Below are 20,143 nucleotides of genomic sequence, written 5' to 3' on the forward strand. Positions count from 1 at the left end.
CTCAGTCAGAATGGTAACAAGATGGTCATACATTACCTAGAATTTCCTGACCCAAAGCTAGACATGTTTGTGTGTGTGTGTGTGTATGAGTGTATGTGCGTGTGTGTAGGGGACAGGACATGAGAACTCCTACAGTTCCTCTCAGGCTTGGGAAGAATCCATCTGCCCAGAGGTCCAGAGGTCTGGCCTAGCACATGGTCTCAGGGAAGAACAAGAGAGCACAGAGATGTTCAGGAAGGTGTCAGAGACCCTAAGGGAAAGGCAGCAAACCTGGGGGGTCCTCTCTACTGTGAAAATTTAGATGTTTCCAGATTTAGTGACAACTCCTAGGTCTCAATATAATATGCCTGGGCAATTCACACCCACCTGGAGTCACCCACTCCTTTATTCCCTCCCTTTTGTGTTGGCGGAGACGGATTTCATTGGTATCTCAGAGTCCTCTTTCCATTCCCCTGCCTCTGGTATCTTTCTTACACTTCTCTCTTTCCATCTCTCCCTTCTAACTCCAGCTGGGAAGTCCTCTCTTCAGTCTACCCTCCACCCCTCTGGGGGCAGATGCCTAAGTTCCTCCCTCTTCCGTCTCAGCCTATCTCATCACCCCTTCTGCTGGCTACGCTCTGGTTCGTACAAATTAGTTCATCTAGTTCGGATGAAGCTGTTTGGGAGAAGACAACATTCGTTTGGAGATGACCCCTAGGTCAACCAGATTGCAGGGGCTATGTGGCGCTCCGGAACTACAACTCCCAGCATGCTCCGGTGGCCGGAAAGCCCCGCCCGCCGTGACCCGGTGCATTGTGGAGGATGAGTCAGGGACGGGGAACTAGACTTTGGCAGACCCTCGACAACTCTAGGTCAGCGTTTAGGGCACCGGCGACCGAAGCGGTTCAGAGATGCGGGCAGCGAGAATGGCTCAGAGTACGGGGCGGCAGCTGCTGAGGCTGCGGGGCGTAAGGTGTGTGTGTGACAGAGGGGAGGGGGACAGGAAGCCGGGGCACTGAGCCAGGACTGAACACTTATTCCCCACAGCTCGTGGCCCGGTGAGCTCTTGGGGCAGCCCCGGCCCGGCCCTGCCCGGCGACCCTATGCCAGTGGGGTCGCCCAGGTAAGTGACAGCGAACTTTAAGGGGTGTGAGAGCCGGAGTCCGCTTCGGCTCCCACCTCCCCGCCGCCGGCAGGGGTCTCCCTCTTGGTTCCTCCTAGTCACCTGCCAGTCGCCTGGCGCCCAAAGTAGGGGAAAGGGCAAACCGGGGTGCCCTGAGGATGAAACTAGGGGAAAGGTGTCGGATGCGCCCTCCCGTCTTCCGCTTTGCTGTTTTTGGCACTTCGAAATCCCTTTCCCCAGGCGGCTGTGGACCAGTCTGATTCCCAGCCTTCTGAGGCTTCGACCAGGGAAAAACGGGCCAACTCGGTACGTGGCTCCGAGCTGTGGAGGGTTTAAACCAGGGGCAGACCCACCTCACACTGTTCCCTGATACCCCCTCCCTTCTCCCTACGCAGGTATCTAAGTCCTTTGCTGTGGGCACGTTCAAGGGCCAGCTCACCACCGATCAGGTGTTTCCATACCCGTCTGGTAAGGAAATGAGTAGGCAGAGCCGGGCGGGGGTGGGCAGCTTCCCCTGACCGCCTGGCCTGGCCTGACCTGTCCTGCCTTCTCACCACTCCAACCACCGCAGTGCTCAACGAGGACCAAACACAGTTTCTCAAAGAGCTGGTGGGGCCCGTGACCCGATTCTTTGAGGTAAGCAATGCCAGCCTGAGTAATAGAGGGCGTGGTTCCTGATGGAGAGAGGTTAAGGAGCCTTATTAAAAGGAGCCTAGAGGTGAGATCCTGTGCCTTCCCCAGGAGGTGAACGATGCTGCCAAGAATGACATACTGGAAAGAGTGGAGGAGACCACCATGCAAGGTCTCAAGGAGTTGGGGGCCTTTGGTCTGCAAGTACCCAATGAACTGGGTGGCGTGGGCCTCTGCAACACCCAGGTGAGGGAATCCCCCCAGTCACCTCCTGCCTCCGTCTTCTACTTTCTTACCTCTGGGGCAAAGGTCTCTGCCATGAACTGCCCTGGGCGCCTGTGGGATGTTTCTTAATACGAAACTTGCAGTTCCCAAAGGTCGTGGACCTCACCCAGGTTCCCAAATCCTAACGGATCTCGAATGTGGGGATTGTCTGAGGATATGGTAGGGTACTTGCCTCCCACCAAGACCTAGAATAGACCCGCCAGTGTCCTCTGCCATTGGCCCACATGCTCTGTCTACTCACTTTGCAGGGACACCCAAGTTCGGTTCTTTCCTGCTGCCCATGCTTCCCTGTTAAGGGCGGGTCCCCATTTAGCCAATTACAGCCCCCAATGCCTCTTTCCCCTCCAGTATGCCCGATTGGTGGAGATCGTGGGCATGTATGACCTTGGCGTGGGCATCGTCCTGGGGGCCCATCAGAGCATCGGTTTCAAAGGCATCCTGCTCTTCGGCACAAAGGCCCAGAAAGAAAAATATCTCCCCAAACTGGCATCTGGTGAGGCAGCCCTAGTAGAGCCAGAGATCGGGGCTTGGCAGATTAGGCTGGCCGAACTTAGATCACTGCATAGCTAGGTGTGTTGGCTGGGGCGGGGAGGGGGGGGGTGGTCAGAAGGATTCTGGGAAAGACATTCAGAAGTCACTGAATATCGCCAGAGGCCTTAAAGGGGGATGGGTGCTCCAGGGATGGGTGGTGGCACCAAAGTGCCTTCTGTGCCCATCAGAACCCAGAGTAAAGGAGCGCTGTCTCCAACAGGGGAGACTATAGCTGCTTTCTGTCTAACGGAGCCCTCCAGTGGATCAGATGCAGCGTCCATCCGATCCTCAGCTGTGCCCAGCCCCTGTGGAAAATACTATACCCTCAACGGAAGCAAGATTTGGATCAGGCACTCTTCCATTTCTCCCTCCTCTCCACCCTCTGCCCAATCCAGGCCCCACTGCTCCATCCTCTGTGCCCTGACCGCCTCTTTTTTCCACAGTAACGGGGGCCTGGCAGACATCTTCACGGTCTTTGCCAAGACACCGGTTACAGACACAGCTACGGGCGCTGTGAAGGAGAAGATCACAGCTTTTGTGGTGGAGAGGAGCTTTGGCGGCGTCACCCAGTGAGTGGGCTGGGGTGGAAGAGGGGGAGCCAGGGAGCCGGTGGTACTGAGTTCCAGGGCAGATGGCTGCCATGGGTCACCCTGGGGATGTGTGCAAAACCCAGAGCATCTGGACAGCGTGTTCCCTCTGGGCCTAGTATGTAGGAAACCGACCTCAAGTTTGGCTCCACCAACCATTGAGCTCAGAGCACAGCAGCAGGATAAAGCCAGGCCTCCTCAGCCCTCTGGGTATGCTGGGGAATGCTGCCTGCACCTCTTTCGGGCTGGCTCATAAGGAATGAGGGACTAATTCCCCCCACCCCAATGGCAATTTCTCCATCCTGTCACAGTGGGCCCCCTGAGAAGAAGATGGGCATCAAAGCCTCAAACACAGCAGAGGTGTACTTTGACGGAGTACGGGTGCCAGCAGAGAACGTACTGGGGGAGGTAGGGGGCGGCTTCAAGGTCGCCATGCATATTCTCAACAATGGAAGGTTTGGCATGGCTGCAGCTCTGGCAGGCACCATGAAAGGCATCATTGCTAAGGCGGTGAGTACCCTGCCTGTCCCAGGCCAGCCTGAATCTAAGTCTAAGTCATATTGTCTCCCTTTCCATGTGCCCCTGTCCCCTGCAGGCCCTCCCTCCACAAGAGACCCCTCCCCACCAGCAGATTGCTTAGGTCTCCATCCATCCTGGACTGGCTCTTGACTGTGGCCAAAGCCCATCCCTCCCAGTGCAGCCCAGCTCCCCTCCCAGAAAGAGGAGACTAGAGAACCACAGCGGGACACATGTGTCCTCTTCCAGGTGGATCATGCTGCTAACCGTACCCAGTTTGGGGAGAAAATTCACAACTTTGGGCTGATCCAGGAGAAGCTGGCCCGGATGGCTATGCTGCAGTATGTGACTGAGGTGAGGGCCATCCCCTGTCCCCAGAGCCCTTCTTCCCAGATGGGTCAGACTACAACCCCCAGCAGCACCTGGGGCAGTGGGTCTCCAGCTTTACACCAATGCCCTAGGGGATGCGGGGAGGCATAGCCAGTTCAGCTTCTGCAGGATGGGGAGAGCCATGCTGTTCCACCGAGGTGCTTCCAGAGGTCCCTGAAGTGTAGTCTCTCACCCCACCCTCACCTCCTCACCCCTTCCAAGAAGTCAAATGCCTGCAAGCCCCTGATGAACTGACCAGGGGACCAAATACTCGGACGTGCCTAACTCATGGCACTGGAAGGTGAAGGGAAGGGCCAAAGGCCAAGGCAGACCTGGTCTTGTGAGATCTGGGTGACCAGATCAAGTCTGATGCAGCCTTTTTCCATTTCCCTTCCTATGTCCCAACCTCAGTCCATGGCGTACATGGTGAGTGCCAACATGGACCAGGGATCCACGGACTTCCAGATAGAGGCCGCCATCAGCAAAATCTTTGGCTCGGTGAGGTCCCAGGCCTGTTGGGAGGGAGAGCCAGGTTTGGGAGCTTGGCTCCAAAAGCAATCTGGGGTGTTTCTGTTCCTAGGAGGCAGCCTGGAAAGTGACAGATGAGTGCATCCAAATCATGGGGGGCATGGGCTTCATGAAGGTACAGACGCTTCTCTGCCGGGGTGGCTGCAGGGCCAGGAGGCAGGCGCATCCCAGCGGGGACGTGTGATCTGTCTTCCCCTGCGGTAGGAGCCTGGGGTAGAGCGTGTGCTCCGAGATCTTCGCATCTTCCGGATCTTCGAGGGAACAAATGACATTCTCCGGCTGTTTGTGGCTCTGCAGGGCTGCATGGTAAGAGGCAGGAGAATCAGGGGGAGTTGGTAGGGAGGACAGTGACTCCTGACTATGGGGCTCTCCTCCCCCACAGGACAAAGGAAAGGAACTCTCTGGGCTTGGCAATGCTCTAAAGAACCCTTTTGGGAATGCTGGCCTCCTGCTAGGAGAGGCAGGCAAACAGCTGAGGCGGTAAGCTTAGAGACCAGGGCGTGGTGGGGAGGGGCGGTGCATGGCAACTAACCAGTCACCCTCTGGCTTCCTCTTAAGGCGGGCAGGGCTGGGCAGTGGCCTGAGTCTCAGTGGCATCGTCCACCAGGAACTGAGTCGGAGTGGTGAGCTGGTACGTAAGCAGTCAAGGTGGAGGGGTAGCCTGCATCAGAAGCTGAGGGGCCAAGACCGGGCCTCATCTCACCCCAGGCACCATCCCATCTCCTCAGGCGGTGCAGGCTCTGGAGCAGTTTGCCACCGTGGTGGAGGCCAAGCTGATAAAGCACAAGAAGGATATCATCAGTGAGTGAGCACAACCTCGTTCCCACCCCCACTTTCCCTCTCCCTCCCCCTAACCCACTCACCGCCCCCCCTGCCAACCCATCTACCTGGCAGATGAACAGTTTCTGCTGCAGCGTCTGGCGGACAGTGCCATTGACCTCTATGCCATGGTGGTGGTTCTGTCCAGGTGAGGAGGCAGTGGGGGAGACCTGAGTCTCAGTGGGGCGGGGGGGGGGGTCCCTGGGCTAGGGTCACAGCCCAGATGTGTTTTTCTCCTGCTTCCCACTAGGGCCTCAAGATCCCTGAGTGAAGGCCACCCCACAGCCCAGCATGAGAAAATGCTCTGTGACAGCTGGTGTATCGAGGTGAGATCCAGAGTTACTAAGTACAGGGGGCTGGAGGGAATCAAGGGACAGGTCTGAACCCCCTCCTTCCCCCTCCCTCCCCAGGCTGCAGCCCGGATCCGGGAGAACATGACTGCTCTGCAGTCTGACCCCCAGCAGCAGGAGCTCTTTCGTAACTTCAAAAGCATCTCCAAGGCCCTGGTGGAGCGGGGCGGCGTGGTCACCAGCAATCCCCTTGGTTTCTGAGTACTCTCAATTACAGCCTGGCCCAAAATGTGCCTTTTCTCAAGCCAAAGCCCAGACCCCTTTCCTGCCCATCCTGGTTCTACCTTGAAGGGGGCCCCGGCCCATGACTGTGCCTGCTCTCAGAGGAAGCACTTACTGCCTCACAAGTAAAGTTTCTAACAAGTCACACTCTGCGACTGTATCTCTGTTCTTTCCCTTGCTGCCTGCCTCCCTCCCAAAGAAAGGAGCCAGAGGCGCAGGGAGTTTGCCCCTATTGCTTTATTTAGTGTTTTATACAGATGACTAAAATAAATAGAGTAACAAAAGCAGCTACACGGCCCCCAGTACCAACTACCCCAGCTTCCTTTGACGGCTGTCTAGGGGAACCAACCCCCTTCCACATCCCAGGGTACCACTGACCACCCTCCCACCCTGCTCAGGACGGAGCTGACTGGGCGAATGGATAAGGAGGTCACATTGAGGGGTTAGAAGGAGGGGCCCAGGAGACAAGCATTCTTCATATAAAAGAAAAATTATCTACTAAAAAAATAGTCCCCAAAATGTAAGAACATCTATTTTAACCCCCCAAAAGGCTTATAAAAAAAATAAAGCTAAAAATAACCAAAGGTCCCTTGTTGAACCCCAAAGAAAAAGGGAGGAACCAGGCACTGCTGGAAAGTCACAGTGGCAACAACCTCACAGCAGACAGCAGCCCACAGGACAGGCTGAGTCCAAGCACCAGAGGAGTGATGAGCACATGATTGACAAGACATCCAATCACAGGACAGGAGCACCAAACACTGACAGCCGATCCAACGTGGCCCCACCATGGGCTCTACATGACATCCACAAAGAACTCACTGGGGTTGCCCATGGCCATGTGGAAACTTTGGCGGCTGGCGGTCAACTCTGGGGGCACAGAGCCCAGGTCTCGGACTGGAGGGGCCCCTGGAGGCTGCACTGCTGGAGGGACAGGGGGTGGGGGCGGCGGCATCATGACCACCATCATGGGGTTATAAGGGAGGGCCATACCAGGAGGTGGGCCATAGGGATGCAGCCCCGGGTGGGCTCGGAGATTGGGAGCACCCCCTGATGAGCCCCTGGATGGGGGAGGGCCCCCATCACCAGTCCCACCAGGTTCCCCACCCCGTCGAAGGCTGCCGCCCCGGCTGGAAGGCTCAGACTCACTGCCACTGCCGGACTTGGACTCAGGGGCCCGATCCTCAGGCCTCCCCGTGCGCCCCGCCCCCCCATCGCTCCGCGTCGACCCACTGCTCCGGCTCCCTGTGGGGAGAGAGAGGATAGGAGCAACTGAGCCACAGCCCAGGTCCTTCGGCCTCCCCAGTCCCTGCTCCAGCCTCTGCTCCTTGGCTTCGCCTTGGCCCCCACATCCAGACCCAACTATGTGGGGATCTGTCGGCAACTTACCCTCGCTGTGCTGACTGCTGGCACTGCCTCCGCCATAGGTGTAGGACGAGAGCTCGTGGTAGGGTGGGGGCTGAGGACTGTATGGGTGTGGGGCTGGGTACTGGTATGAGAAAGTGGGCAATAGGGGCCAGGGGGTGGCCCCAGGCAGAGGAGCCAAAGTATCCTGGTCCGAAGCACCACTGGAGCCATCGTTGTCATTAAGAGATAAGTTGACTAAGTCTGGAAGGCAAAGAAGAGATCAAGGATCACTGCGTTGAGAAGCCAGGATGCCAAGACATCGAATGAGGAACTGGGAACGGTTTCCTCACAACCATCCGTGGCAGGGGTTAACAAGAGGGCCGCTGATAGGGAATGTCCCACCTGCCACAGCCGTCAGGGCAGGAACACGGCCAGAGCCACCCTTAGTCCCATGTCTCCCCTCCCCAGCAGACGCAACCCTGAACCTGCGCACAGCTCATCCAGCACAACAGGGGTGTATGTCAACCCCCACGCCCGTCATCAGCCAATGCAGGGACCACTGAAGGACGCATGCTGCTCAGCGTCCACAGCAGCCCCGGTTGGTTTCTGGGCTGGGGCTGGAGACGCAGGACAAGGCTGCCAGGGCCGCTCTACCTGGGCCGGGACAGGGGCACTCACAGCTCTCACAGCCACCACTGAGGTCTCCAAAGACGTAATAGCACTGCTCAGAGAAGGTGATCTTGTTCACAGTGTGCCGGATGAGGCCCGCCTTGAGTAGCCCACTGGCGTACTTCCGGGCCTCCCGCCGCTCCGGAAAGCCCTCCACGTGATGGTACAGCCAGTCCACCACATCCGAGCCTGGATTGCGGAAGACAGAGAAAGGCCTCAAGTTCTTCTCTCTAGCTTCCACCCCCCTTCCCAGTTTTGGCCTCCTCCTCTTCCTCCCCCACCACCTGCCCAGAGCCCAGCCACACCCAGGAAGGCGTTAGGGATGGTGATCTTGAGCCACATGCGGTCCCGAACTTCCAGTCCCGATTCTGGAGCAGCCATGGCCTTGGTCACAGACGCCATGTCTGTGTGGATAGAGAGACCCCGGCCCTCACAGCCTGATGGAGGACAATCAGGGAGTCAGAGTTAGGACCAAGGCCCATGGAGCAGTGGAGTCACACCACAGCAGGTGGCTTTCCAGGGAGCGAGGATGGGCCGGCGGGCTCACCATCAGGAAGAGAGGATCCAGAGGTGATGGTACTCATGGATGAGGAGCCTGGATAAGCTGGGAAGGTGCCAGTCAGGGCAGCAGAGTGTGAGACCCAGGCAGCAGGGTCGATCGGCTGGATGGGCTCATCTGCAACAGCGAAGGCCATCAGGATGGTCACCTCTCAACCACAGAGAGCCACCCCCATCCCTCCCCGACTCAGACTCCTGTTCCAGCTTCGCTGTACCCCCCTATCGCTCCATTCCCTGTAGCATGAAGGCCAAGAGTACCCACTCCTGCCCTGTCCTCCTAGCTGTAGGACCCCTGAGCATCACTCACTTCGGGGAAGAGTGAAGTAGGCCTGGGGAGAGGGATCCCAGCACTTGGCCACCGTCAGCACAATGGGGCTGTGGGGAAGAGAAGGTCAGTCAAGTGGGGGTAAGGGCAGAGGTCTGAGGAGAGGGGAGGCCTGGAATGAGAAAGAGTGAAAGACAGAAAGAGGGAAAGAGGAGAGACCACAGGCACAACTGGGGCTGAGAAAGTGATGGTGAAAGGCTCCACAATAAGGGTGACTAACACAGGCCACTCTTAAAAACATACTGCTGAGTAATTTAAGAGAGAAGACACTGCACGATCCCACTCAGAAAGTCTAAAAACAGGTAAAACTAAAGTGCGTTGTTCAAAGACATGTACATGGCCACTCAAATGAGAGCCAAGCAAACTATTGTGGTGATGAACAAAGAATCAAGAGACTGGTTATCTCTGGGAGAATGAGATGGGAGGGACCAGGAAGGGACATTGGAGGGACCCTTTGTGGGTCAGCAAACTTCTAGGTCATGACATAAGTAGTGGGGATAATGGCCACCTGTTCACCCCAGACTCATTACATATTTTTGACCAGCTCTATGTTTCCCCACTCTGTATTATGACAAAACCAAAAAAAAAAAAAAAAAAGTGAAAAGGCAAAGAAAGAGGACTGAGGACTTGGACCAGCTCACAGGCTCACCCTGGCTTGTGCACGATGTCCCTCAGCACCCGCACCGCATCATCATTGCTCATATTCTCAAAGTTCATGTCGTTCACCTGGCAGGAGGGACAATGGGTCAAAGGCGAGAGGGAGGGGCTGAGAGCGCTGGCCAAGTCAGTGCATGGGCCTGCTCCAGCTCACCTGCAAAAGCATGTCCCCAGGTTCGATGCGCCCATCAGCCGCCACAGCCCCACCTTTCATGATGGAGCCAATGTAGATGCCACCGTCTCCCCTCTCATTGCTCTGGCCCACAATAGAGATGCCCAGGAAATTGTACTTTTCTGTGGAGGGAAGCCAGGTGATGAGGGGAAGCGCTAGCTGCATGCCCCCCAGGGACCCTGGAGACCAGATCCTCCCGGCCCCTCCATACCCATGTTGAGCGTGACTGTGATGATGTTGAGAGACATGGTGGAATCTGTGACACTGCTGAAGGATGAGGCCTGTGGTGGGCAAAGGGGAAGGAGCAGGACTGCCTCTAACACCCCGGAACAAGCCAAGGGATTCCCGGGCCTCGGACTGTCTAGGTCAAGGCCTGAACCCCCAACTTCCCCAAGGGAGGTCCAGCTGACCCACAAGAAGCCCCTCACCCTCTCCAGGCGGGGTGGCCGCTGTTTCCTTCGCCGCCGGTGGCGCTTGAGGAGGCGGGAGGCGCTGCTCTGCTCTGTGGAGCTGCTGAACCTGCTGGGAGGTTGGGCAGTGGTCATGGGGCCAAAGGAAAGGACGGGAAGGGGGGCTAGTGCCCTGGGGAGGTCCGAGGAGCCTCACCTGCTCATGGTGTCATCCTCGTCCGAGTCCCCCAGGCTGGTGCTCTCCAGCTCACTGGTCATGAGGGTGGAGGAGCTCTCGTACCCCGCCAGGTGGCGCTCCAGCCTGGAGGGGCCGCTGGGCCTGTGGCCTCCCGCTGAGGAGGAAGAGGCACCTCAGGAATCAGGCTCCTCACGGCATCTGACCCAGATGCTTCTGTTCAGTGGGAGCCAACCCCTCCCCAGCTCCTGCTCTAGCCGGCCTCCAGGCCCGGTCCCCCTCACCGCCATGCTCACTGCTGTCTCGCCTGCGAGGCCGCTCCCGCCTCAGAGACACCACTGACTCTGTTTCTGTCTCGGGCTCCAGGTTTTCCCGGCTGCTGGACACGTTAGGGCTAGATGGGCAGAGAGGGTTCCCGACCTCCATCAGTGGGACAGGGCCCCCCAAACCCTCGGCTTCCCCTCCCATGGGACTTGGATTCCCTCCTCATCTCCCTCCCCCAGACGCAAGAATCTCAAGGACTCACTGGAAAGATGGAGGCCTGGAGTCCCCAATGCCACTGGTCCTCTCTGGGGGCAGAGGGGGCAGAGGTGGGGGTGGAGGCGCCAGGTCTGTCCGAGGCTCGTGGGCTGGGGGCACCATCTCAGGTTGGGGGTTATCTGATGACACTAGCTAGAAGGGTACAAGTGATTAAAAAAAAAAAAAAAAGCCAACACAGCTCAACAGGGAAGTGAAGGCCTATGAGGTAGGAGTAAGAGAAAGAACTAGAAAAGGCAACAGGGCCTGAGAGAACCTGGAGAAAAGCACACAGAAAAAAGGCAGCAGCAAGTGTTAAAGGCTCCAGAAAGAGAAGGCTGAGAGGCTCCAACTGGCTGGCTCTCCAAACAGCTAAGGAGGATGGAAACTTCCCAGCTGTCCAGTGGTTAGGACTTGGCGCTTTCACTCTCAAAGCCGGGTTCAATCTCCAGTTGGGAGAGCCACATGGTGCACGGCCAAACACAAAGAAACAAACAGGTAAGGAAGCAAACAGTCAGAGATTCCAGCAGCTGAGATGGGGTGGGCACAGGCTGAGGCTTGGAGGAGCTGGGAAGTGCCAGAGGGACTGGTCCTCAAAGCCAGGCCGCTTACCCAGGATACTACCCTTCCATTGAAGCAGGGAAGGCGGGCATTGTCATCTGAAATCTCTTCCTTCACCACCCTGCCGAGAGATAAGATAAAGGTCAGTGAAACTGGAGCGGCTTTCCCCACTCCCACCTGCATTCGAAGTTTCTCCCAATCTTCATTCAGCTCAAGGATGTTGATTTCCTCCCACCACAGCAAATCCTCTTCTCTGACATTGAGACACTTCACTCTTACACCCAAGAAATCACCAAACCGAATTCCCTTTCCTTATTTCTCTTTCTATCCCCAGTTCATCCTTGGGCTCAGCATTGTTCCAGAGCTTTCCAAGAGTCTAATTCAAACCTCTCAGCCCAATGTCAAAGGCCTTCCCCTACTGCTACTGCTGCTACTGCTGCTAAGTCACTTCAGTCATGTCCGACTCTGTGCAACCCCATAGACGGCTGCCCTAGCTGCCCCAAATATCTAACCTTAAATGCCTCACGGGCAGCCACCCCATTCCACACACAATTGCCCCACAAAGGCTTTGTGGTCCTTGTCTATGTCTCTAATCTTATGTTTTCCTTAGTTTTCTCTAACTCACTTCCAGATGGATGTTCAAATGCACTGTCATCTAGTAAAAACACTCATTAGATCAAAGAACAGTACTTAGTAGACTGAGCTCCTAAGGAGTGGTGAAGCCCAGATCCCCGTTCCTCTGTGCCTCACCTGGCACAAACTCTGCATTAAGCAATTTGCTCCTCCTGACAGACCCCACTCCAGTACTCTTGCCTGGAGGATCCCATGGATGGAGGAGCCTGGTGGGCTGCAGTCCATGGGGTCCCTAGGACTCGGACACGAGGGAGCAACTTCACTTTCACTTTTCACTTTCATGCATGGGAGAAGGAAATGGCAACCGACTCCAGTATTCTTGCCTGGAGAATCTCAGGGACGGGGGAGCCTGGTGGGCTGCCGTCTATGGGGTTGCACAGAGTCGGACACAACTGAAGTGACTTAGCAGCAGCTGCAGCAGACAGACCCCAAAGCCCAGCCCTGAGGGCGATCTCACCCATGGGTTCCTTCAATGGACCGAACTTGCTCCTTCTTTTCAACCACCACACGATATCATCAGTGCTGATTTTGTTCAACACCAAGTTCAACCCCAAGTCCCTGACCACACAGCAAAGTACCTGATGCTGCCTAAGCGCTAACAAACACCTGTTGGCTAAACCAATAAACATACTGATCACGAGACATTCACCCCCCAAATTAGGACCTCCTGTCTAATTAACCCTTTAGCCTAATATGATTCTAGGACCCTGGATATATGTCAACTCAATCCCATCTATTATTAATGTGATGACACAGCCCAGCGTGTCATACCAATCTGTCTCAGCATAACAGTTGTATTCTTCACAACATAATCCAATCTCAACATAGTCCAGCCTGCCAAGTGATTTTATCCTGTATCATTGTAGCCTAGTTGAAGTGGACTCCGTGCTAATAAAGACAATGACCATTCACCAAGAACATACATACCATGCATTTGTGCTAAGCATTTTACTCTGGTTAACTGTTTCACAGATGAAATCAATGAACAAAGTTAAATGCCCCAAGTTATATAGTGCTGACAAACCGAACTTTGAATTTCAATACAAGGTACCATCCCAACATCTAGTCTTTCTAGGTAAAGTCCAGTCTGTTCAGCTTTCCTAGAATCCAGGCTATCCCAGCCTAAGCCAGCCTCCCTTCAAGAGCTGAGATTGAGGACAGAGAGTACAGTCCTAAAGGTATAAAACACAAAAAGGCCTACCCTGAATTATTTAAGGTTCCAGACTATCCCAAATTATCCAGGATAGCCCAAAACTATTCTAGTATAGGCTAGAATGTCCCCACACGCAGCTGTCTACACCAACATAGACTAGAATATCCCAATAGAGCTGTCTGTACTAACATAGACATGGTCAGCCCTGTGTACCCCTAGATTGAGTATCCCCCCAAAAAACTAGGCCCCCAAAGAAACAAAGATCAACAAAGATCAACAGAACCCAGTGCAGACCTGGGTTCTGCAGCCCAATACAGCACACTGCCTTAGTACAGACTAGAATATCCCCCAAACAATTCTGTCTGCCTCAGTATCAGAGAGAACATCCCAAATTGGCCCATCAATTGACATCAGCAGGTTTCCCAATATCCCTCCACAACCTGTGTGGCACAGGACTGCTCACGATGCAGCTACCAGAGGATACATCAACCTACCTCATCGCTGTCCAGAACACCCGAAAATAAACCAGTGTATCCCAATCTACTCCAGTATAGCCTAATCTTCTCTAATCTGGTTTAGCATTGCCCAGTCTGTCCTCCTACAGCTCCGTGCGCCTCAATCTATCCAAGCATAACGTTGTCCGTCCTGTGATAACCAATCTACACCAGCACAGTAAAATCCGCTCCACTAGTGCCCAGAAAATCCCAGCATATCCCATAGTAGCCCGGTGCCCCTCAATATCACCCACTCCACAAAAGCACAGCCCCCATCCATCCCGGTCTAGGCCTCGCGCTCACCCGAAATCCTGATCCATAGACTTGAAAAAGTACTTGGCGCCCGCGGGCCGCTGCAAGACGCTCTTGAAATCGCCAAGGGTGATGCGCTCGGCGGGGACGGGGATCTTCACCAGATAGGGAGTCTCTTCTTCATCCAGGTGGTAAATTACCTTCGTCTCCCCAACACCACCGCCCCCCGCGCCGCTGCCCGCCATGGTCTCGCCCGCGCGCTCCCGGGCTCCGCCGCCCACCCAAAGGGGCTGTTCGCCCCCGCCGCGCCTGCGCACTCCCGCGAACCGACGCACCAGCACCAGGACCGACACAGCGCCAGAGAGGTGCGAAAGGGAGGAAGGCGGGGGTCAGCGGGGTGGCGGCGGCGAGAGGGGGGCGGGCCGTGGGGTGCTACCCAAAGCCGAGGGCTCCGCCGCCGCCGCCACCGCCTTCGTGAGTGCCCTCCAGCGCCCCGCCCACCTCTCCTCACATCACGTGATCAGAACCGACCCCACCCCTTCGAAACGCCTCCACCACGTGACCCTCTCGTGGTCACGTGACCCCTCGGCTCCGCCTAGTACCCCCGCCACATGATTGCTGCGTTCAGCAACGGTCTTCCAACCTTCTGCGGCTCCTCCTCCATGTGTGTCCCCACCCGCGTCCTCCGACTACTCTGACCAGCCTGGGCTCTGCCCTCAGGGGGCAAGCAAGCAATGCCTGCCCACTTTATCTGCTGCGGCAGGGAGCTCCAAGCAACTTTCATGCGTTGGAGCGCGCGTGTGGGAGGTTTGGGTGGGAATTGGGGGAGGGGGGTGGTCCTGGACTGGGGATGAGGCGGGGCAAAGCCAACTGAATTGAGGTCATAGTGTTGGTGGGAAAGGCGCAGTCAGGTCATTTTTAGTAGAGAGGTGGGTTTCAGCTCCAACTCCAGCCAGCTTTTCCAAAACCTCCCTCCCCAGCACGGCAGTCAGTGAGGGCTATAAACACAGAAGAGCCCACTCTGCTTTATTTACAACACGCAGGCTGTCTGTACAAACAGCTGGCCAGTATTAAAAACAAAAGAGGTGAGGAATCGTCACCTTTCTGTTTTCCTTCCTCCCTTGGCCAAGCTCTGGTTGGCACTCCACCTCTGAGCTGCCACGCTCAAAAGGGGAAGTCCTAAATTAAAAATACAACCGGTGTAGAATAAATGGGGAGTGAGATAGAAGAAAAGATGAGGGAGGGGACTGCTATATATTTACACTAGAGTTTTATAGACAACTGTCCCACTCCATCCCAGTTCTAACCCTGGCCCAGAAACTGAGCAGTGGCAGGGACAGTTTAAGTGTCTAGGGACCCAGAGAGCCTCCCACCCGCAACTGCAATGGGTCCAAGTTCAAGTCCATAAGGTGGGAAGGAAAGGTTGGGTAGGAAAACCACTCATTTCCAAACCAGTTTCCCTTGGGAATTTCTGCCTCGAAATGGGACAACATCCCAGCTTCAGGGGACATGATGACCCTGAGGCTCAGTTCCCAAGTCACATTTCCATTTGAAGTTCCAGCCTGGAGATGGCATGTGTCAGGGCTCTCCAGATTTTGGAGGCCCCCCTAATCGCCGGGCCTCTGGCCGCAGTTCCTTGCATTTCTGGCAGTAAAAGAAATCAGGGACATTGGTCTTCTTAATCTTAGCACAGGAGAGGTGGATCCACGTCCCACACAGGCTGCACTCAATCATGGGCCGGCCTGCAAAGGGCTTTCGGCAGTAACACGTGATCAGATCCCATGAATCATCACCTGGGAAAAAGAAGGTATGTTTGGTGTTCTGAGTTCTTGGATCCACACTACCCCAAGACCCATCAACCCAGCTGCCCCTGGGCAGCCCCAAATTTCTCACCTGATTCTACCATGATGTCCTCATCCATGACCCGCATCTCGCCTTCACTGGAGCTGGCATCTCCATCTTGGCTTGTTTCAGTGCTGCCCACCTCCTTGCTTTCACCGTCAGTGGGAGGGGCTCCTTCGGGGTGCACTGTGGCAGGGGGTCTAGGAGCCTCAGGTGTTGGTAGCACAGGGGCTGGGGCTTCCCCTCCTACCATCGCTGCCATCTCTTCCTCCTCCTCCTCCTCCTCCTCTTCCTCCTCCTCCTCTTCAGAGTCTGTATCGCTGGGGGGTGCCCGGGGAGGCCCAGGAGGTGGGAGCCTATCCCCTCGCTCTGCTTTTTTCAACTTCCGCTTCTTGCTCTTCTTGATTCGAGACCTCTTTTCCCCATCCCCAGGGGCTGGGCGGGGCCTCCGGAGTACCCCAAAGCCTGTCGCCCCTCCTGGCCCCAACTTTCGGTTCTTTCGGTCCTTCTTTCGAGGAGGCTGGGAGAGGTCCCCCTGGGAAAGGGGCACTGGGGTGAGAGCAGCAGGGGGCCGGGAGGCATGTGTCAGGGACGTGGGGGACAGTGGAGATGCCATTTTGGGCCCATCTATATCAAAGAGAGAGTCCTTGAGTTTCATCTTCTCCAGCAGAGTAGCACTGTCAGGGGCCTGCAGACGCGGGAAAGTGGACCTTGGGGGTCCTGGCTGGGTGGGACCTGCTTGAGCCGCCCTTCTCTTGGATGACTTTGCTTTCTTAACAAAGGTCTGGATGGTTCTGAGATCTGAGGGGGCTGAGTCCCAGCCATCGCTATCTGCCGCACTCTCACCTCGCAATGGAGAGCTGGAGCCAGAGGCTGGCCAGTCACTTTCCTTAAAGGACAGAAAAGACCAGGGTCAGAGGGGGCCCAGCCTTATTTTGGCCCCTCAACATACCAAACAGACGAAAATATCCTTCCAAAACCACCAAATCTCACTGTATTCAGAAAACTTATCACCATCCCAATTCTCCGCAGCATCTCCTCTTGAACACATCCATGTTACCTCTGCCCTCAAATTCTCACCATCTCCCCAACACCCACTGCCTTCACAACACTGCGTCCCTTAGACCAGAGCAGTATTTCTTCAGCTGTTTCTGTGCTTCACTTGTTACTATCTCCAGCTTCCTAACACTTATCCCAGAGAACCTTCCATTAAGAACACCCCAAAACCATTCACTGCACTCAAGCCACCTATCTATTAATCCCACTCCCACCCCAGATACTAGTTCTCCCACCAGAATTTCCATTTCCTTAAGTCTTTCTCATGTAATTTCGAGGCTTTGTATATAAAGTAACAAAGTCTCATAAGCTCAAGAGCTCCTCTACAGTCCTAGGACACCACCCTCCAGTCAGTTGTCCTTCTGTCCCTACCTCCTTGCTAGGGGGGATGTAACCTGCATAGGCCAAAACAAAACTGCAAAATTTGTTGAAATCCTCAATTGTTCTCCGACGTTTCTCCGGTGGCTGAAAAAAGAAAATCACACAGAGTTTAAGAGGGACATCTCCAAAGGCACAGTCCCCAGAGTAGTGAGGAATCAGGAAAAGGTGGAGGGAGAGAGGAGAGGCCGGGGCGGGGGGGGGGGGGGGGGGGGGGGGGGGGGGGGGGGGGCGGAGGGCGGCGGGGGGGGGGGGCGGAGGGCGGTGTGGTGGCGGGTTACTGCAGTAATATTGGGCTGCAAAGGAATGGGAAACCCTCACCTGAGTCTCTGGTTTAAGGGTCGGAGGTGGATCTGTAAAAGCAATAAAAGCTGAGTCAAGGCAAGAGTCGGTGTGAAACCTCACCTCTCAACCTTCGCGGTCCCAAGTGAACCCCCTCCACTCCCAGGTCCTTCAGCCAGGCGAGCAAGCCCCCAGCGGCGCTGGGCCCGCCCCTGCTCCCCCTTCCGCCCCACGAGGGGCGGAGCCTGGGTGCGGCGCCCTCTCAGGCCTCGCTATAGCGCTCCCCTCCCCCCCCCCACACCGGAGGCCTAGCGCCCCGCCCCCCCCCCCCCCCAACTCACGGTTTCTCTAGACTCCGAGCTCCTCAGCTCTCTCCGCGCCCCACCCCGCCATACCGCTCCCTGGACCGAGCCCGGGCTGCCGCCTGCCCCTGTCCTTCACACGCGCTCAGTGCCCCGAGTTCCCACCCCGCCGCGCTCTACCGCCCCAGGCCCTCCGCGCCCGCACACGCCGCCCGCCGGCCCCCAGGGTCCAGGATGACCACGCCGAACCGCTCCCCGCCCTCCGGCCCCTTCTACTCGAGCACGAGGCCCGGCGCGCCCCTCACCCCCCCCCACCCCCAAACACACACGGGCTCACACATCCAACGCCACTTCGCGGCCGGGACAGACCAGAGAGCTCTCACCCGGACGCGGCCCCACCTGCCCCCCCATGCCGCGCTCCCCACAATTTCGGCGTCCCTCCGCCCCCATCCGGGGCTTTGGCCCCTCCCCGTCTCAAGCTCCTCGGGCTCCCCGCCGGGCCCCCGGGCCCAGTTCCGAGCTCTCTTCGGCCGCCGCCCCCCCTCCGCCCCCGGACTCGCCACCAAGTCACTAGACTACGGACCCCTAAACTCTAGCCCCCACCCCAGCTACTCTGCCTGCCCAGCAACCCCAGCTGCCGCCGCCGTTGCCCCCCTCACCCATCGCAACTCCCAGGCTCTAACCCTCGCCGACCAAACCCCCCCTCCGGCGCAACTCGCCGGCCTTAAACCCCCACCCCGCCCCACCGCCCCCAAAACTACCCTGTTCTCGTCGCTCCCCGGCTCCCTCTCCCCACAGCTACCACCGGCATAAGTCCCTCTACCGCAGACAATGCCCAGGCCCCCTCGTCTCCCCACAACTATCTGCCCACCCCTCCAACAATCACCGGGCTACCTCCGGCGGCAACTACCGGGAGCTCCGGCACCACCGCCACAAACTCCCCCACCTCGGCGAACTACCGAGCTCCTCACTCAATCCTCTCCTACATCCTCCCTCCTCAACAACTCTCCGGCTCCCAGATTCCCCTAACCTCTCGGTTCTAGGGCCCCAACCTGCCGGAGGCCCTTTCGGCCCCTAACCCTCGAAGCTCTGGTTTCCAGCTCCCACTCCCCATCCCACCCCACCCCCTCTACACACACACAGCGTCTAATCTCCAACTATCCCCGGCCCAGTCTCGCACTCCTCTTTCCTCCAAGGTCTCTCAACTCGTCACTCTCCCACCTTCAGGGGCAGGCCCCCGACCCCCTCCCCGCGCTCCCCTGCTGGGCTCCGGGGCTCGACCTCCAAGTTTGCCAATAGATTCCTCGCCCGCCCCCCGCCGGCTCAGCGCCCTGTGCCGGTCGAGAGCTCACCTTCGGGACTGGGCTCCGCCATGGCTTCCAGCATCGCCCCCTACCCTCCTCCCGGTTCGGCGCCCCCCTCCCCTGAGCCGGGGATCCCGGTGCCGCCTCCGGTGCTCGGTGCTCCTACTGCCTCGCTCCACAGAGGTGTCTGTTTCGGCTCGGTTGTGACTCGAGTCCGCTAGCCGCTGCCGCCACCTCCCTCTACCACAGCCTCCCGCACTCCCGGACCGGGCCCCCTCCCCCCGCGCCGCCGGCCGCCTGCTCCCTCCTCCTCTCCACCCTCCCTCCTCCTCTCTCCCCCTCCCTTCGCGGGCGCTAACGCGCAATGCATCAAGGGGATTGTAGTCAGTCCGCGGTGAGCGTGACGGGGTCTGTATAAGCATCCGGAACTTCACTTCCCAGCAAACCACGGACTAGCGCAGGCGCACTAAACTGCTCTCCTCCCCCGGGGAGTGGCGGGGAGATTGGGAGCAGAGGGGAGGGAGGAAGAGTGCGCGCAGGCTCCTGGGAAATGTAGGCTAGGCGGAGCTAAGAAAGAACGGGAAGAAGGGATTAGAACTCTCGGCCACCATACTGCCTCAATTCTGCGGCTTTATATCCCCGCGGGGACCACCCCACTTCCGGCCAGACAGAGGAAGGCTGCTGGGAGATGAAGTTCTCCTGGTGATAATGGCTCCCTCCTCCCAGTTGTCTCCCTCCCTTGGATTCTACTCCACTGGATCCCTCACGCCGGCACAAAGCCTGGCAAAGCGACATACATCTGAGGACGGAGTCCTTTCACTAGCTCCCATACTCGAAAATCTCTTCCTTAATCCAAAAAGTTACGACACAGTTGGATATTTTATCTGAAGCAGGTGCTTTCAAACTTTATCCACAGGAACCCACTGTAAAAAACTTTAATAACCTCAGGACCCAATCCATATACACGTATATACAACTGAACTTTCATGAAATGATATTCAGTATTCCATCCATCACAACAAAAGCACTCTCTTTATATACACAAGGAAAAGCCCAACATAAGCAGAACAAACCAAAATATACTATTACCTCTAACCTACTCTTTCCCCACCACTTGAAGA

General features: G+C 56.8%; 3 protein-coding genes across 8 annotated transcripts; 1 reads left to right on the forward strand and 2 right to left on the reverse strand.

Moving 5' to 3' along the window:
• Positions 1-780: 780 nt before the first annotated feature.
• ACADVL (acyl-CoA dehydrogenase very long chain) lies at positions 781-6,086 on the forward strand. 2 transcript variants are annotated; one of them, XM_061390975.1, is made up of 20 exons: positions 781-952; positions 1,027-1,102; positions 1,343-1,408; positions 1,498-1,570; positions 1,674-1,738; positions 1,844-1,978; positions 2,366-2,510; positions 2,769-2,898; positions 2,992-3,117; positions 3,447-3,645; positions 3,901-4,005; positions 4,432-4,518; positions 4,601-4,663; positions 4,753-4,854; positions 4,931-5,028; positions 5,107-5,179; positions 5,277-5,349; positions 5,443-5,515; positions 5,618-5,693; positions 5,778-6,086. In XM_061390975.1, exons 1-20 carry the CDS (start codon positions 891-893, stop codon positions 5,916-5,918), a joined length of 1,968 nt encoding a protein of 655 aa, XP_061246959.1. In that variant the 5' UTR covers positions 781-890; the 3' UTR covers positions 5,919-6,086. The 2 variants fall into 2 exon arrangements, with proteins under 2 accessions (XP_061246959.1, XP_061246960.1); XM_061390976.1 differs by lacking the exon at positions 4,601-4,663.
• A 72-nt stretch (positions 6,087-6,158) lies between these two features.
• Positions 6,159-14,762, reverse strand: DVL2 (dishevelled segment polarity protein 2). 4 transcript variants are annotated; one of them, XM_061390974.1, is made up of 15 exons: positions 13,910-14,762; positions 11,378-11,447; positions 10,776-10,921; positions 10,546-10,643; positions 10,271-10,406; positions 10,093-10,183; positions 9,876-9,945; positions 9,647-9,786; positions 9,485-9,561; positions 8,818-8,885; positions 8,500-8,628; positions 8,258-8,389; positions 7,962-8,141; positions 7,326-7,544; positions 6,159-7,181 (listed from the first exon to the last, which is right to left on the reverse strand). In XM_061390974.1, the coding sequence occupies exons 1-15, from the start codon at positions 14,101-14,103 to the stop codon at positions 6,733-6,735; spliced, it is 2,199 nt and encodes a 732-aa protein (XP_061246958.1). In that variant the 5' UTR covers positions 14,104-14,762; the 3' UTR covers positions 6,159-6,732. The 4 variants fall into 4 exon arrangements, with proteins under 4 accessions (XP_061246958.1, XP_061246957.1, XP_061246956.1 ...); XM_061390973.1 differs by having other exon boundaries at positions 10,093-10,186; XM_061390972.1 differs by having other exon boundaries at positions 10,534-10,643.
• Positions 14,763-14,867: 105 nt separating this feature from the next.
• On the reverse strand, positions 14,868-19,365 carry PHF23 (PHD finger protein 23). 2 transcript variants are annotated; one of them, XM_061390977.1, is made up of 5 exons: positions 19,071-19,365; positions 17,456-17,487; positions 17,129-17,221; positions 15,752-16,589; positions 14,868-15,651 (listed from the first exon to the last, which is right to left on the reverse strand). In XM_061390977.1, exons 1-5 carry the CDS (start codon positions 19,102-19,104, stop codon positions 15,437-15,439), a joined length of 1,212 nt encoding a protein of 403 aa, XP_061246961.1. In that variant the 5' UTR covers positions 19,105-19,365; the 3' UTR covers positions 14,868-15,436. The 2 variants fall into 2 exon arrangements, with proteins under 2 accessions (XP_061246961.1, XP_061246962.1); XM_061390978.1 differs by lacking the exon at positions 19,071-19,365 and adding an exon at positions 18,056-18,105.
• Positions 19,366-20,143: the final 778 nt, after the last annotated feature.

Source organism: Bos javanicus, chromosome 19 (assembly GCF_032452875.1).
Source record: "Bos javanicus breed banteng chromosome 19, ARS-OSU_banteng_1.0, whole genome shotgun sequence".
In the NCBI taxonomy this organism is placed as follows: Eukaryota; Metazoa; Chordata; class Mammalia; order Artiodactyla; family Bovidae; genus Bos; species Bos javanicus.

Excerpts from the sequence above, each read along its gene's own strand:
- ACADVL (XM_061390975.1), top strand. The coding sequence starts at position 891 with ATGCGGGCAGCGAGAATGGCTCAGAGTACGGGGCGGCAGCTGCTGAGG. Across the intron at positions 953-1,026 it reads CTGAGGCTGCGGGGCGTAAG|CTCGTGGCCCGGTGAGCTCT; the intron begins GTGTGTGTGTGA and ends TATTCCCCACAG. Across the intron at positions 4,519-4,600 it reads TCAGCAAAATCTTTGGCTCG|GAGGCAGCCTGGAAAGTGAC; the intron begins GTGAGGTCCCAG and ends TTCTGTTCCTAG.
- DVL2 (XM_061390971.1), bottom strand. The coding sequence starts at position 14,103 with ATGGCGGGCAGCGGCGCGGGGGGCGGTGGTGTTGGGGAGACGAAGGTA. Across the intron at positions 10,187-10,270 it reads GAGGATGACACCATGAGCAG|CAGGTTCAGCAGCTCCACAG; the intron begins GTGAGGCTCCTC and ends CCAACCTCCCAG. Across the intron at positions 7,182-7,325 it reads CAGCAGTCAGCACAGCGAGG|GGAGCCGGAGCAGTGGGTCG; the intron begins GTAAGTTGCCGA and ends CTCTCCCCACAG.
- PHF23 (XM_061390977.1), bottom strand. The coding sequence starts at position 19,104 with ATGCTGGAAGCCATGGCGGAGCCCAGTCCCGAAG. Across the intron at positions 17,488-19,070 it reads GGCGGAGCCCAGTCCCGAAG|ATCCACCTCCGACCCTTAAA; the intron begins GTGAGCTCTCGA and ends TTGCTTTTACAG. Across the intron at positions 16,590-17,128 it reads ACATCCCCCCTAGCAAGGAG|GAAAGTGACTGGCCAGCCTC; the intron begins GTAGGGACAGAA and ends CTGTCCTTTAAG.